At 40.4% G+C, this 13310-nt stretch overlaps 2 protein-coding genes across 4 annotated transcripts; both read left to right on the forward strand.

Moving 5' to 3' along the window:
- Positions 1-633: 633 nt before the first annotated feature.
- LOC115727298 (O-fucosyltransferase 30) lies at positions 634-3218 on the forward strand. 2 transcript variants are annotated; one of them, XR_007197754.1, is made up of 3 exons: positions 634-1183; positions 1639-2767; positions 2910-3218. XR_007197754.1 is itself a non-coding variant. In XM_030657480.2 (2 exons), exons 1-2 carry the CDS (start codon positions 717-719, stop codon positions 2696-2698), a joined length of 1527 nt encoding a protein of 508 aa, XP_030513340.2. In that variant the 5' UTR covers positions 634-716; the 3' UTR covers positions 2699-3218. The 2 variants fall into 2 exon arrangements, 1 of the variants encoding a protein (XP_030513340.2); XM_030657480.2 differs by having other exon boundaries at positions 1639-3218.
- Positions 3219-5874: 2656 nt separating this feature from the next.
- LOC115727278 (peroxisomal acyl-coenzyme A oxidase 1) lies at positions 5875-13310 on the forward strand. Of its 2 annotated transcripts, XR_004013667.2 has the most exons (15): positions 5875-6190; positions 6665-6773; positions 6868-6929; positions 7241-7450; positions 7707-7794; positions 7869-8031; positions 8319-8517; positions 9543-9740; positions 10476-10607; positions 10745-10865; positions 11353-11463; positions 11734-11803; positions 12324-12507; positions 12601-12909; positions 13184-13310. XR_004013667.2 is itself a non-coding variant. In XM_030657451.2 (14 exons), exons 1-14 carry the CDS (start codon positions 6047-6049, stop codon positions 12808-12810), a joined length of 2001 nt encoding a protein of 666 aa, XP_030513311.1. In that variant the 5' UTR covers positions 5875-6046; the 3' UTR covers positions 12811-13083. The 2 variants fall into 2 exon arrangements, 1 of the variants encoding a protein (XP_030513311.1); XM_030657451.2 differs by lacking the exon at positions 13184-13310 and having other exon boundaries at positions 12601-13083.

Raw genomic sequence — 13310 nt, forward strand, 5'->3', positions numbered from 1 at the left:
GGTAATCCACCGATCGATGTATATTGGCAAATCCAAATTAGTATTTTCTTATACATGATTAATGAATTTTCATATGCATCCGTAAGATTCAAATATATGTTGGCAATCCGCTAATTTATTAGACATTGGTAACTCCTGAAAAGTTATACAGATGTTAATATCTATGATATCTTTAAATAAGTCCGTCTTAAATTTTCATAACCTGAACCAACATCGATACGGGAATGGGTATACTAAGGGCGGTTCACAAAGGGAGAGGAAGTACCCGATGGAGCGGGAAATCGGTTTTTGTAATGCGCTCGGCTTTCATTAGATGTCGGATATAGTTCTCGCAATTTGGCATAGAATCTAGAATCGTTGCACTTCCCGCTCAACGAGTAGTTGAATTTCATTTATTTCATGAAAAATCAATAATTTAAAAAATATTTTTTAAAAAACTGATTGCTTATACCGCTAAAAATAATTAATCAATGAAAAATATTTCTACCGTCGATAATAATTTATGTTTAAGTATTTTTGTAAATAATGAAAATATTTTTTATTCGTGTATTTTCGGAAGTGATATGAGCAATTACTTTTCGATTTTTTTAATTATTTATTTCTTACGAAATAGACAAAGCCTAAGATTGATTTGGAATCCGGTTTTTGCAAAGAACGAGTCAGAACGGGCCATCGACCATGAAGAAATCAACACCGTCGTCACTCTCGCCGTCGAAATGAACACCATCGTCGCTCTCGCCGGTCGATCTCCGAACCCATGGCCGAGGAAGAAACCCGGCTCCACCCCACGATCCCCCTCTCTCCTCTCCTGCACTGTCTCCCTCTTCGCCGTTCTCTTCTTGTTCGTCTTCTTCTACTTCTCCTACGCTCGCGTCTCCACTTCGCCTTCGCTCCTCCGAGGCTCGCTCCAGGCGTCGCGCCCCTCACGGTGCGAGCCCCGGATTCGAGCCCTAGGGCAGAGGTTCCTGTCCTACGCGCCTCACAGCGGGTTCAGCAACCAGCTCTCCGAGTTCAAGAACGCGATCGTGATGGCCGCGATCCTCAACCGGACGCTGGTGGTCCCGCCGGTCCTGGACCACCACGCCGTCGCTCTCGGCAGCTGCCCGAAGTTCCGGGTTCTGAGCGGGAGGGAGATTCGGCTCGCTGTCTGGGAGAGCGCAATGGAGCTTTTGAGGGCTGGGAGGTGAGTGGAATTGCGGATTTTGTTGGTGCGGAAAGGAACGATCACTGTGCTGATTAGATCCGACTGTTATTACATGTTACTTCTTTCTTTACGCTGGCTTAAGATTTTCTCTTAGTAAGTTCCATGGACTCGTCCTGCAACTGAGTTAAAACATGTCATTAGCTAGCTTCAGTAAATTGGGGATCTTTTTAGTAGTCATTTCCAGCATCCTCGTACTGATTTAGGATTTTAATTGGCCAAATAATCTTTGGCGCCCAGAGAAATTGGTTAGAAGTAAATTTGCTGCTCATAACTATCCCTACCCTTGGTCATCAGAAGGGCTGAGAGTCTCAGGCAGAGATGATTACAGCATCTTCTATGCTCAATGCCGATTCATGTTTAATTTTCGGTTGTTAAAGGAACGAAGAGTTTTTTGTTTAAGCTTTTCGTAATTGTGGTTCTGCTTTGTATCTCAGGTATATTTCTATGGCTGACATCATTGATATTTCATCCTTAGTTTCTTCTTCAATGATCAGAACGATTGATTTCAGAGTTTTTGTATCGCTATGGTGTGGGGTGAACATAGACTTGGCTTGCAACAATCAGGCCACTGGCCAGTCCCCTTTGTTTGCTAGCTTAAAGCAATGTGGATCTTTTCTCTCTGGGTTTAATGGTAATGTCGACGAGTGTTTCTATTCAGTGGATGAAGACTGTAGAAGCACAGTTTGGACATACCAAAATGGCAACGACGGAGTGTTAGACTCATTTCAACCTGATGAACAGTTGAAGAGAAAAAAGAAGATAACATATGCTAGGAGGCGCCGCAATGTGTATAAGGCACTTGGACCTGGTTCTCAAGCCGATTCAGCTGCTCTTCTGGCCTTTGGAAGCCTCTTCACATCTGCATATAAGGGTTCGCAGCTTTACTTTGATATACACGAAGCTCCAAAGGATCAGAGAATACAGTCGATAATTGAGAAAATTGAATTTCTCCCTTTTGTCCCTCAAATTCTCCATGCTGGAAAGGAATTTGCTCTTACAACCATTAAGGCCCCTTTTCTTTGTGCGCAGCTGAGATTGTTAGACGGGCAATTCAAGAACCACCGGAAAACTACTTTCCTAACCTTAAAAGAAAAGGTTGAGTCTCTGAGGCAGAATGGACCTCTGCCTGTTCATATTTTTGTGATGACTGATCTTCCAGAAGATAACTGGAGCAGAACTTACTTGGGAGATTTGGCCGCAGACGTTGACAATTTTAAGCTTCATTTTCTGCAAGAAGAAGATGAGCTATTTATTCGAACAGCAAAAGAACTTGCAGTTGGGGGGCATGGCCTGAGAGTTGGGTTTGTTGCAAATAGTTTTGCACGAATGGACAAGCTCCAAAAGCAATGCTCTCCTCGCATATTAGCTGATGTCCTTCTGTACATAGAGGAAGTGATTTGCAGCTGTGCTTCTCTAGGTTTTGTTGGGACAGCTGGATCGACTATTGCTGAGAGCATAGAGTTGATGAGAAAACACGATGTCTGTTCAAGTTAAGGCTTGCTTCAAGTGCTAATGATTTGATTGGAAATTTTGCACTTCGATGCATGATATTGTGCATTGACATTGGGGAGCTGGTCACGGGTTTTGTTATTTGGTGGGACGGTCTCTTGATATTGTGAGTTGTGAGCCTTTGACTCTTTTTCTGATGGATAGTCTGCAAGATGTTCGTTTTCACCCTTCTCAGCAATGCACACCACATGCCCAGTTTGAGTTCTTGGTTTACTGGATGTCAGTGTCGCATGGTTAAAGATTTTAAGCTTGCTGCAATATTTGGTCATCAGAGGGATCCAGTTCTCCAAGAATCCAACTTCATCCCTTATAACAAGGAAAAAGGGTCCTCTCAAATTTCCGTAAATTAAAGGTCATTGCAGTTATTGTTGTTACTGGCCTGTTCAGGTTCTTTGCTGGTGAGTTGCCACAATCACAGCTCAACGTATGCCTTTTTCTCTTTTGTGCTCTTCACTTTGGCATTCAATTTATTCATTATAAAAATACACATGCTCTTCCTTTTGTACTAGGGATGAATGTTGTTGTTTTCTGCCTTTCACCAACTTCCTCATATATACTGTGTCAAGTACTGGAATTTTAGGGCACCGGATCTTTTTTGGAGGGGCCCTAGACTCGTTTAAGTTTCGTTTGTTTTGCAGAAAATGATTGATTTGGAAATTATCCTCTTAAAAGAATGATCGCTTGAAATAAATAATCAATGAAAAATGTTTTTCGTGGACAATGAATATAATTGTCGGTTATTTATTTTTGTAAACGAAATAACCGATAATTTTTAGAAAAATATCTTTCGAATCATTCATTTTTCGCGAAACAAACGGAGCTGGTGAGGGAAAAAGTCCTTTTATAGAAGGCATGCATAGTTGGGAATGCTGCGAACAGCATGCATGTTTGTGTGCTTTTCTGGGTAATGGCTGCGCAATGAGGCGAAGCGGTTGTGATATTAGATTGAGATCAAAACATGCAAGTCACATAAGATCGAGTTAATCTTCATTTCTTGTTAAATTATAGGAAGTTTTTTCTTTTTCATTCATTGTAGTGCGGGTATCCGAACTTTGCAACCCGGTCCACATGCATCGAGTAAGGCTCGACTTTCAGGGTGGCAAGTATGGCTTTCAAAATCGATATGAGTACGCAACGCTCTAATTTGGACATAAGGTCGGATCCATACCAAACGCTTAACTACTCAACCAACTTCTTGTCTCTTAGTATATATATTTGGTGGTGTCTCTGTCGGTCATGTCTGTATTGCGTTAACTTTTCACGGACCTTTCCAGTTTTTGCCTTCTCTTTCCATCGGTGAAGTAGGTGGAAGAATGCAACTCTGGAAAATCCGGTGCATTGGAAAATTCCCCTTAACTGGTTGCCGGCCGTAAATTCCTTCAAAATCTCTCCTTTAATTTAAGCCATTACGAGCTTAGATAATGATTTCATTTATTCTAGCATCTGGTAGGTTCTATCCTATGCTCTTTCTTCCCCTCGAGAACTCCTTCAAGTTTCGACTCTCAAAACTGTTCTGTTCTACTGATGTTACCTCTTATTATTCCGAGCAGATTCGATTCCAATGCTCTCCTTCCCCTCGAGAACCACTCCCGGTTTCGGCTCTCAATCTATCTGTTCTAACGATGTTTCGAATAAACTAGTTGGTGACCCGGCCCCCGGTAGACGATCAATCTCCATGTACGTATCTGTGTTGATTCTTTTGTCTGTCTTTGCAAAACCGGGAGATGCCCTTTAACAGGGAACCACAGAATATGACACAAAATTGCATATTTTAGAATTCTTCTATGGTCAAACCATACAATCATCAAGTGCCATATTGCTCTGTGGCGTCTCCCTCCACCAAGAGACAAAGGGAGGAAGATGTTGGCCACTACCAAAGTGCACATTACGAAAAGATAGTGCCACCCTCCCACCAAAGCCAGAAAAAAGATTAAAAAAAAAAAAGATGAAAAAACATCGACGAGATCCTTGTAGACCTCAAACGAAGTTAGAGATAAAGCTTAGATGATGGGAGGAAACTAAGTACCGCGGCTCTGTTTATTTCGCGAATAATGTACGATAGTGAAAAATATATTTCTAAAAATAATCATCTGTATTGCTTCAAATAATTATTCATCAGAAAACATCTTTATTATTGATAGCAGTTTATGTTTAAATATTTTTATGAATGTTGAAAATATATATACATTTTTTTGTTGGTGAAAATAATTTTCACTCACTCGTTTTTATAAGCGATACAAGTATCTATTTTTAGGAAATTTTTTTCTCAGCTCAATTATATTTCGTGAAACAAACGGAGCCTAATATTCATTTAAGAGCGAGCAAGTTAAGACTGCTATTAAGTATCAATGATGTCCAAGTTAAAAGATGTTCATTACACTCTTCTCTTAACAATGTCTTTGAACTAATGGTATATTATTTATAAGTCGGTTAAAAAATACTATGCAAAGCATAGGTTGACGACGCAAGAGCCGAAGCTCCGATAATTTATCCCAGGCGTGGAACGCTGTTATATGACTCTACTCGGTGGCAGCCATCTAAAGATGACGTGGAGTCTACCTTCCTCACTATCACCTTCTAAGTTGAAAGGAAATATTTCTCTTCCCTTTGTCCCAAGGAATATTTTCAAAGTCTCAAATGTTAAACGAAACAGTTTAAGTACTTTATTTAGGTTCATTTTTTGAATCAAGCACGAGAGACATAACAAATGTAACATCATCTTTGCTATTTGTACGGGATCTCTTCTTCTCCGGCCTTAATTTTGTACGACATTAGGTACCGAGATCACCTTAATTTTGCAGGTCCTCTGCTAGCCCTTTTTCTTAGCAGCTCTATATATTGATCAAAATAAAAAAGTAAAAAGAAGAAATAAAAAAAATACATCGATGAATGATTGTAGTGGATCGGTTTCACGTCCGTAAAGGGAAAGAAAATAATTTGGAAAAAAACAAGTTTGCTTTAAGGGGATGAAGAAAAAAAAGGTCAAAAAGGGATCGGCCACGTGTAAAATGTTTTCAGGAAAAAAAAGAAAACCCAAAAAAAAAAAAGAAGAAGAAGAAGTCAATCTTAAATCGATTGACCTCGGGAAGCTCGAAATCATTACACGTCACCGCTTTGTAATAAAAAGCTCATGTCCCTGCCTATCTTCTGTGTATATTCAGTATCGGTCAATAGCAGAGAGAGCAGATTTAAGAGATAGTCATCGTCGTTCTCGTTCTCGTTCGGCCAACATTTCACTCGGCGAAGAAGCCGGTTTCGATCTAGGGTTCTCTCTCTCTGTGTCGCTTTTGTCCGTGGGCGGAGGAGCTCGAGCTCGGTCGTGTTCTCTCGATCATGGAGGGAGGAGGAGTCGATCACTTGGCTGAAGAGAGGCAGAAGTCGCGGTTCGATGTGGACGAGATGAAGATCGTCTGGGCCGGTTCCCGCCACGCCTTCGAGGTCTCCGATCGCGTGGCCCGCCTCGTCGCCAGCGATCCGGTCATTACTCTTGAGCCCTCCCCTCTCCCTCCGCGTGCGTGCGTGCGTGCGTGAGTGATGACGTGGACGTGTGCCAGTTGGGAATTTGATTGTCTGAAATGAAGTCTTTCAATCGTGAGCTTTAGAGCATTCGTTGGATATTTTGGTCTCGATTTGCTGTGTGGTGATTACTGAAGAGAGGTGACCCGTTTCTGATATCTGTAACCGAGTGTCTCTGGTTGAGTCAATATGAACTTCAACGTTGTCTAGGCTGATGGGAATGAGGATGCATTTAAATGCTGTTCGGGAAAACCCAATTTGCCGATGTTAGTAATTCGGTCTCTCGGCGACAATTTAAAGGAGCAACTTGGAGTGATTCGATGTTTTTGAGTTGCCGATCGGGGATGATTTCACTGCTTTTGCTTATAATTGCTGGTTTTTTTTTTTTTTTGCAACTGTTAAATGTCATGGTTTGTAGCTGTTTTACTGTTACAGGCCTTTCGGAAGGACAACAGAAATTTGCTGAGCAGGAAAGAGCTTTTCAAAAATACTCTCAGAAAAGCTGCCTATGCTTGGAAGCGCATTATGGAGCTTCGACTTACTGGTTCATCTCCATTTTTTGACCAGTTCTAGTGCTGTTGTTTCCTATGAGGTAACGGTATTTCTGGTCTAACAAAATTCAACCTTTCATCTTGCAGAGGAAGAGGCGGCGAAGTTGAGGTTCTTTATTGATGAACCTGCTTATACAGATCTTCATTGGGTATTATCCAGTTTTAGTTGTATCCTCGGACCTTCTCATGCTTCCTGTATCTTTTCTCCTTTTCGAGCAAAGGACTTTCTCAATCCATAAGTAGTACTTTTCTAGCCCAGCATAATGCTCACACAGAGAGCATTGTTGATTGGCCCTCCACTTTAAGCAATTGACTGTTCAATATATTCTTCACATCTCACTGACTTTGTTCCGATCCTTTCTAAATTTTTTGCGTATTCAGGAGATCTAATTAACCTTTTGAATATGTTGTTGTGGTTAGTTTTGTCTTTCCTTGCTTCCTCACAATGATTTCTCTGCAGGGAATGTTCGTTCCTGCCATTAAAGGACAAGGAACCGAGGAGCAGCAACAGAAGTGGTTGCCATTGGCATATAAGATGCAAATAATCGGATGCTATGCACAGACTGAACTTGGCCATGGCTCAAATGTCCAAGGTCTTGAAACTACTGCTACGTTTGATCCCCAGACAGATGAGTTCATCATTAATAGTCCCACGCTAACTTCTAGCAAGGTAAAGGGTTCAAGGACAAAGTCTTCTTTGGAAAGGGGAAAAAAAAAAATATCTAAAGACAGATGATATAATTGACGTGACTGTTGAATTTCTTTTTTTTTTCCCATCATTTGTCTTACATCTTGGTTAGGTCTCTCACTAATCCTTCTTTGATAAATTGTGCTGTCAATTCAGAATGTGATATCCAATTTTTCTGGTGCCGTTATCTAGATTTTCAATGTTAGATTTGCCTAACTATGGTTTACTTTTCTAATAGTGGTGGCCTGGCGGACTTGGTAAAGTTTCCACACATGCTGTTGCTTATGCACGACTTATTGTTAATGGTCAGGACCATGGAGTGCATGGTAAGCTTATCTATTGAGCATTCTACTTGTGGCAAGTAGTTATAGTATTGTTGACATGCCATCTCCATTTCTAGGTTTTATTGTCCAGCTTCGGAGCTTGGATGACCATATGCCTCTTCCTGGAATAACTGTCGGTGATATTGGCATGAAATTTGGAAGTGGAGCTTATAACACCATGGACAATGGAGTCCTTAGATTTGATCATGTGCGAATTCCAAGAAATCAAATGCTAATGAGGTTAGGTTTCACCTCTCTTGCTACCTAAAAGGGGCTTTCATCACACATCATGCATTGACAATATTACAACCAAAAATTTTGAAGTTCAAAGAAGATACATTATGATAATTTGAAGTACTGAGTAGCATATATGACAATAATTTGTGGGAAAATGAAGAGAAGTGAGTGAAAAGAGTACCATGGAAGCTCACGAGGCATCATTTTCAATAAGGTGGATACAATTGTCTTCACAACGGGCTATAAGCTCAATGCTAGAGCATTTCTGAAATCCTTGTGAACTGCGTCAGGGTTCTGCAGGTTACAAGGGAAGGGAAGGTTGTGCAATCTGATGTGCCACGACAGCTGATTTATGGGACAATGGTGTATGTCCGCCAAACTATAGTATCGGATGCTTCCTCTGCTTTGTCACGGGCAGTTTGTATTGCTACAAGATATAGTGCTGTTCGTAGACAATTTGGGTCACAAAAAGGTGGTCCTGAGACCCAGGTAGAGAGATTAGTTTTCCCATCTTTAGTTATTGATGCAATGAGATCTTACTTCAGGGGTAATTTATTTATGTATGAAATTCTATATGCAGTTCCCTTAGGTTTTTTCAATGTGATTAGTCCAGCTATGACAAGAACTATGGATATGCTGTCACACCTTTGTGTTCGGATGGGCGGAAGTGAAATAAAATGGAAGGAATGACTAACCCAGGGAAATTGATTATTATGAAGTGAAAATAAATCAAGGGAAGTGAATTGGATTAACTCCCTCGGGCACAAAAAAGAACTTCTCTCCACATTTGAGAGAGATAGAGGGAAATTGTGTTTAGCTTCCTCACTTCCCAGAGTGCCCTTAATTGAGAATTGATAAAGTGAAAAAGACAAGGGGCATGTTAGCATACCAACTAACTCGATATCCCTCCACGCCATTGTTCATCCAAACTTTTCTCTTCAATGATCGTTTCTTTTTATTTCCATTTGTGTTTTGCCTAACTTAAATACCAAACAGAGGGATACAACCAGATACTTCCTTTTTAACTATAAGTATATGGTGTAACAATTAATATGATCCACATGGGTCAAGCCATCAAAAGGAGTACTCAACTGGTGACTTTTTTTTTTTTTGGTCCAAACTCAACTGGTGACTTGAGGGGTAGATCTTTTGTTAAATATCATTTTCATAAGTGCTTTCCAATGTTATGTGACACTTGGGGTGTTACGAACTTCCACATCTTCTGTTTTGTTTGGTCTAACACTCTGATACCATTTTAAGTCTTGGGCCAATCCTTGTGGACCAAGCTGTACTTGGTTGATGACATTTGGGTGAGTTGTTATTTAATTATCACTTCACAAGCTCTTCCACTCTTACGTGGGATTGGTCCTTACAACATACGTAACTTCTTTGAATCTTTTGGGGTATATTAGTTTCCGAAATGATGCATGGTAGGGCATTTAGTGCTAGCCTTTTCCATTATCCCTTTGTTCTTGATTCATAAGCTAATATCTCTGCTGCCTATTTTATATTAGGTGATTGACTATAAAACTCAGCAAAGCAGACTTTTCCCCTTGTTGGCTTCTGCCTATGCTTTCCGATTTGTTGGTGAATGGTTGAAATGGCTATATACGGATGTGACTCAACGGTTGCAAGCAAATGATTTTTCAACATTGCCAGAGGCTCATGCGTGCACTGCTGGTTTGAAATCTTTGACAACCTCCGCAACTGCTGTACGTGATACTTTCTGACCTCTTATCCTTTTCCCCATCACATGCATATGTATTTTACTCTCTCTCTCTCTCTCTACAAAAGAAAAGGGTAGAAAACAACATGGAAATCTGATCAATCAGTAGAGGAATTCCAAACTGGGCCAAAACAGTGCTCAAGGCCTGTTTTGTTTTGCTTGTCACTATTTCATTCCTTAGAATAACCTCATCTTCACATTTCCTTGTTGCTTTTATGTTAATCTAGATATGGTTTGGATGTTGAAATATTTTCATGGACTTGATTACACAATAGTATTGCCTGAACAGTTTTGACTTCTTATGGCAGAAGCCTGGTATGACATACCAGAAGGACTTACAAATGATATTTTTTTCATGTACACAAGTTGGGGCATAAAAGGAATTGAGGTTAAGAATGCAGGATATTTTAGTGGTTGATCGTCTTCATGTTCACAGAATGATCATTATTGTTTTTCTCATGCTCACATTTAATTTGACCATTTGCACGTACTATCCTTCTGTTTTTAGTAACTTGTATCTCATCGAAGATGTGGTCTACAGAAATATTCATTATTTATTGCTAGTTTCATGTGGCATCAGGACTTCATATAACTTTTTATACGATTTTGGACTTCAACCGTTTCCTTCCCTGTACTTAACAATTTTGGTGTGCTATTTGTTTAAGATTAGCTGAAATTGGCAGTGTTGGATGCTTTTGCTGAAAAAGGTTTTCTTTGGTAGGATGCAATTGAAGAATGTAGAAAACTATGTGGTGGTCATGGTTACCTGACTAGCAGTGGTCTTCCTGAGCTATTTGCAGTTTATATTCCTGCCTGTACGTACGAAGGAGACAATACCGTTCTGCTTTTACAGGTATCTTTTCTCCTTAGGTGATCCCTTGCATAGCCTGGTGAGGTTGCTCCATCAGCAGGCCATTCAAGTTCTTGGAGTTTGTCAGATCTATTATATCTTTCATTTTCAGCCAAAGAGCTGATAAAAACTCTCTTCAGGTTGCAAGGTTTCTTATGAAGACCGTTTCTCAGTTGGGCTCTGGAAAACAGCCTGTTGGCTCAACAGCATACATGAGCCGGGCGGAACATCTCATGCAATGCCGTTGCAGTGCTCAAAGAGGTAAGTTAGACTTTTCTTAAAGTTCCATTTGGAGCTTTTATAAATCCAATGTTATACACACACTATACTTTGACAAAGTCTGTTATATGAGAATGTTCTTTTTGATATTGCAAGAGAAATTCTTGTTTTATTTTTTGTAAATAAAGAATATTGTTCGTAATGTACTGGGTCAAGTCCCACAACGAGCACAAATACGAGGAATGGTTTGGACGATCAACAGTTGTTCAATATATTGGGGCGACCAGCTTGATACAATGGCTGAGTTATGAGTATGCCTATCAGTATATTTGAGGCCTGACAGGACATTAGATTGCCTCCATAGCTTTTACCCCTTCTTTGGTATTAGAAAAGTTGGGGAAGGGGATTGATGAGAATTTGAAACAAATGTGGATTCTTGTTTCACCTGATTTTACTGGTTTGAGCTGCTTTACTGCCTTCATTACGCAAGGACAGACACATGACTTCACATTTCATGTTTTTCTTGCAGTTGAGGATTGGTTGAAGCCCGATGTAGTTTTGGAGGCATTTGAAGCAAGAGCCTTGAGGATGTCAGTTGCCTGTGCGCAGAATCTCAGCAAATTCTCAAATCCAGAGGAAGGTACTTTTGCATCTTCTTATTCTACTTTCCTGCTGCCTGTTATTTGACCATGGTAGAGACACTTGCACATAAAATAGTGAAGGTGCAAAAACATTCATGACCCTGTAAATCCGGAATATAGATAGTATTCAGCTCTTCACACAGAAGAGGTGCATAAAACCTTCTGCAAGGTACAGACTCAGGAACATCGCACTTATTCTGCAGGCTTTGTTTAATATGGAATTAACATGCAACTGAGATGCCTTCCCTCTTGTATTCTCTCTTACACAGGTTTTGCGGAGCTGTCTGCTGATTTGGCTGAGGCAGCAATTGCTCATTGCCAATTGATTGTTGTTTCCAAGTGAGTGTCCCTGTCCTTGTGAGTTGGTCAAACACAGTTACTCAAATCTGAAGTTACTCTAGGGTATCCACACATGCACTTGTGAGCATCTTTGAGTACAAAGCTGTATGTATTCCTCGGTTTTGTGTAGTTAATTGCTTGGGTACATGAAGCAAAACCTTCGAGGAAGCTTTTGTAGCTTCTTATATATGGTGTCGGATATATGTTCTATGTGTATACACAATAAACAAGTGAGGCTGCAAGATTTAAACTCAACGTTTTGACATGTCTAGTGTTTTCTAAGTTGCTTGTTAGATTTAGGACAATTTTTTATCTTGATTTGTAGGTTTTGACATTTAAATTCTTGTGAAGTCGATCACAATGTGTATAAGTTCACTGAAAGAAGGGAAATTTGGTTTTCGGGGTGGAAAACACATGGCCTCTGTTATATATATTCAATCAGTGTAACAATCAGCTGTGTTCCGATTGATTGCTTGGTTTTTGTTAAAGCGACAACAATCTTTTTGTTTTTGGGTTCCAGATTCGTTGAGAAATTACAGCAAGATATACCTGGACAGGGGGTAAAGCAACAATTGCAGACACTTTGCTTCGTTTATTCGCTGCATCTTCTCCACAAGCATCAGGGAGATTTTCTGTCCACCGGTTGCATCACTCCAAAACAAGCTTCCTTGGCCAATGAACAGCTCAGATCTCTTTATTCTCAGGTTTGTCTTAAACAAGACACCGGCATCTTTTCATGTTCACAAGAAACTTTCCGTCAAATGTTTGCTAATTGAATAAGACCCAACAACTTTTAGGTTCGCCCTAATGCAATTGCGCTTGTCGACGCATTTAACTACACCGACCACTACCTGGGCTCTGTTCTTGGCCGCTACGATGGGAATGTGTATCCAACGCTGTACGAGGACGCGTGGAAGGATCCTCTGAACGACTCTGTTGTGCCCGATGGCTATCACGAGTACCTCCGCCCTGTGCTAAAACAACAGCTTCGCAATGCAAGACTCTAAAGAACATGGTTCTCGGGTCCGACCGCACCCCCTCGTAATGTTTTGTTAATTATGTGGTTTAAGCCAATAAATTCAGCTGCAACGAGTGCCAAGAAGGTGGTAAGACTTGGTATTTAAGCAAAGCTTCTGTAGCAGGAGTAATCAATTATAGTTGACAAGGATGACAGAGTAGCGACCGATAATTTGGGACAATAAGATATCTGTACTCGTATATTCTTTCTCTAGCATGACTTGGGATTACTAATTAAGTTTCAAGAAGAGTAATCCTCAGTATTTAACAGCCAGTTTCTTGCAGCAGTATCATCGTTATTATTGTTGTTGTTGTTTTCTGTTCTACGGCATTTTGCTCGGGGAACAAGCAGACGAAATCATGGTCCACGTTTGATAGGAGATGGAAATTGTGGTATCGACTCATTCCTTGGTCAATCGGCAAACTATTTAATGGAAGGCCATCATATGTTGGAATATATGTGCTGATCTTATCTTTGGGATTCAATCCT

Source organism: Rhodamnia argentea, chromosome 3 (genome assembly GCF_020921035.1).
Source record: "Rhodamnia argentea isolate NSW1041297 chromosome 3, ASM2092103v1, whole genome shotgun sequence".
Taxonomy (NCBI): domain Eukaryota; kingdom Viridiplantae; phylum Streptophyta; class Magnoliopsida; order Myrtales; family Myrtaceae; genus Rhodamnia; species Rhodamnia argentea.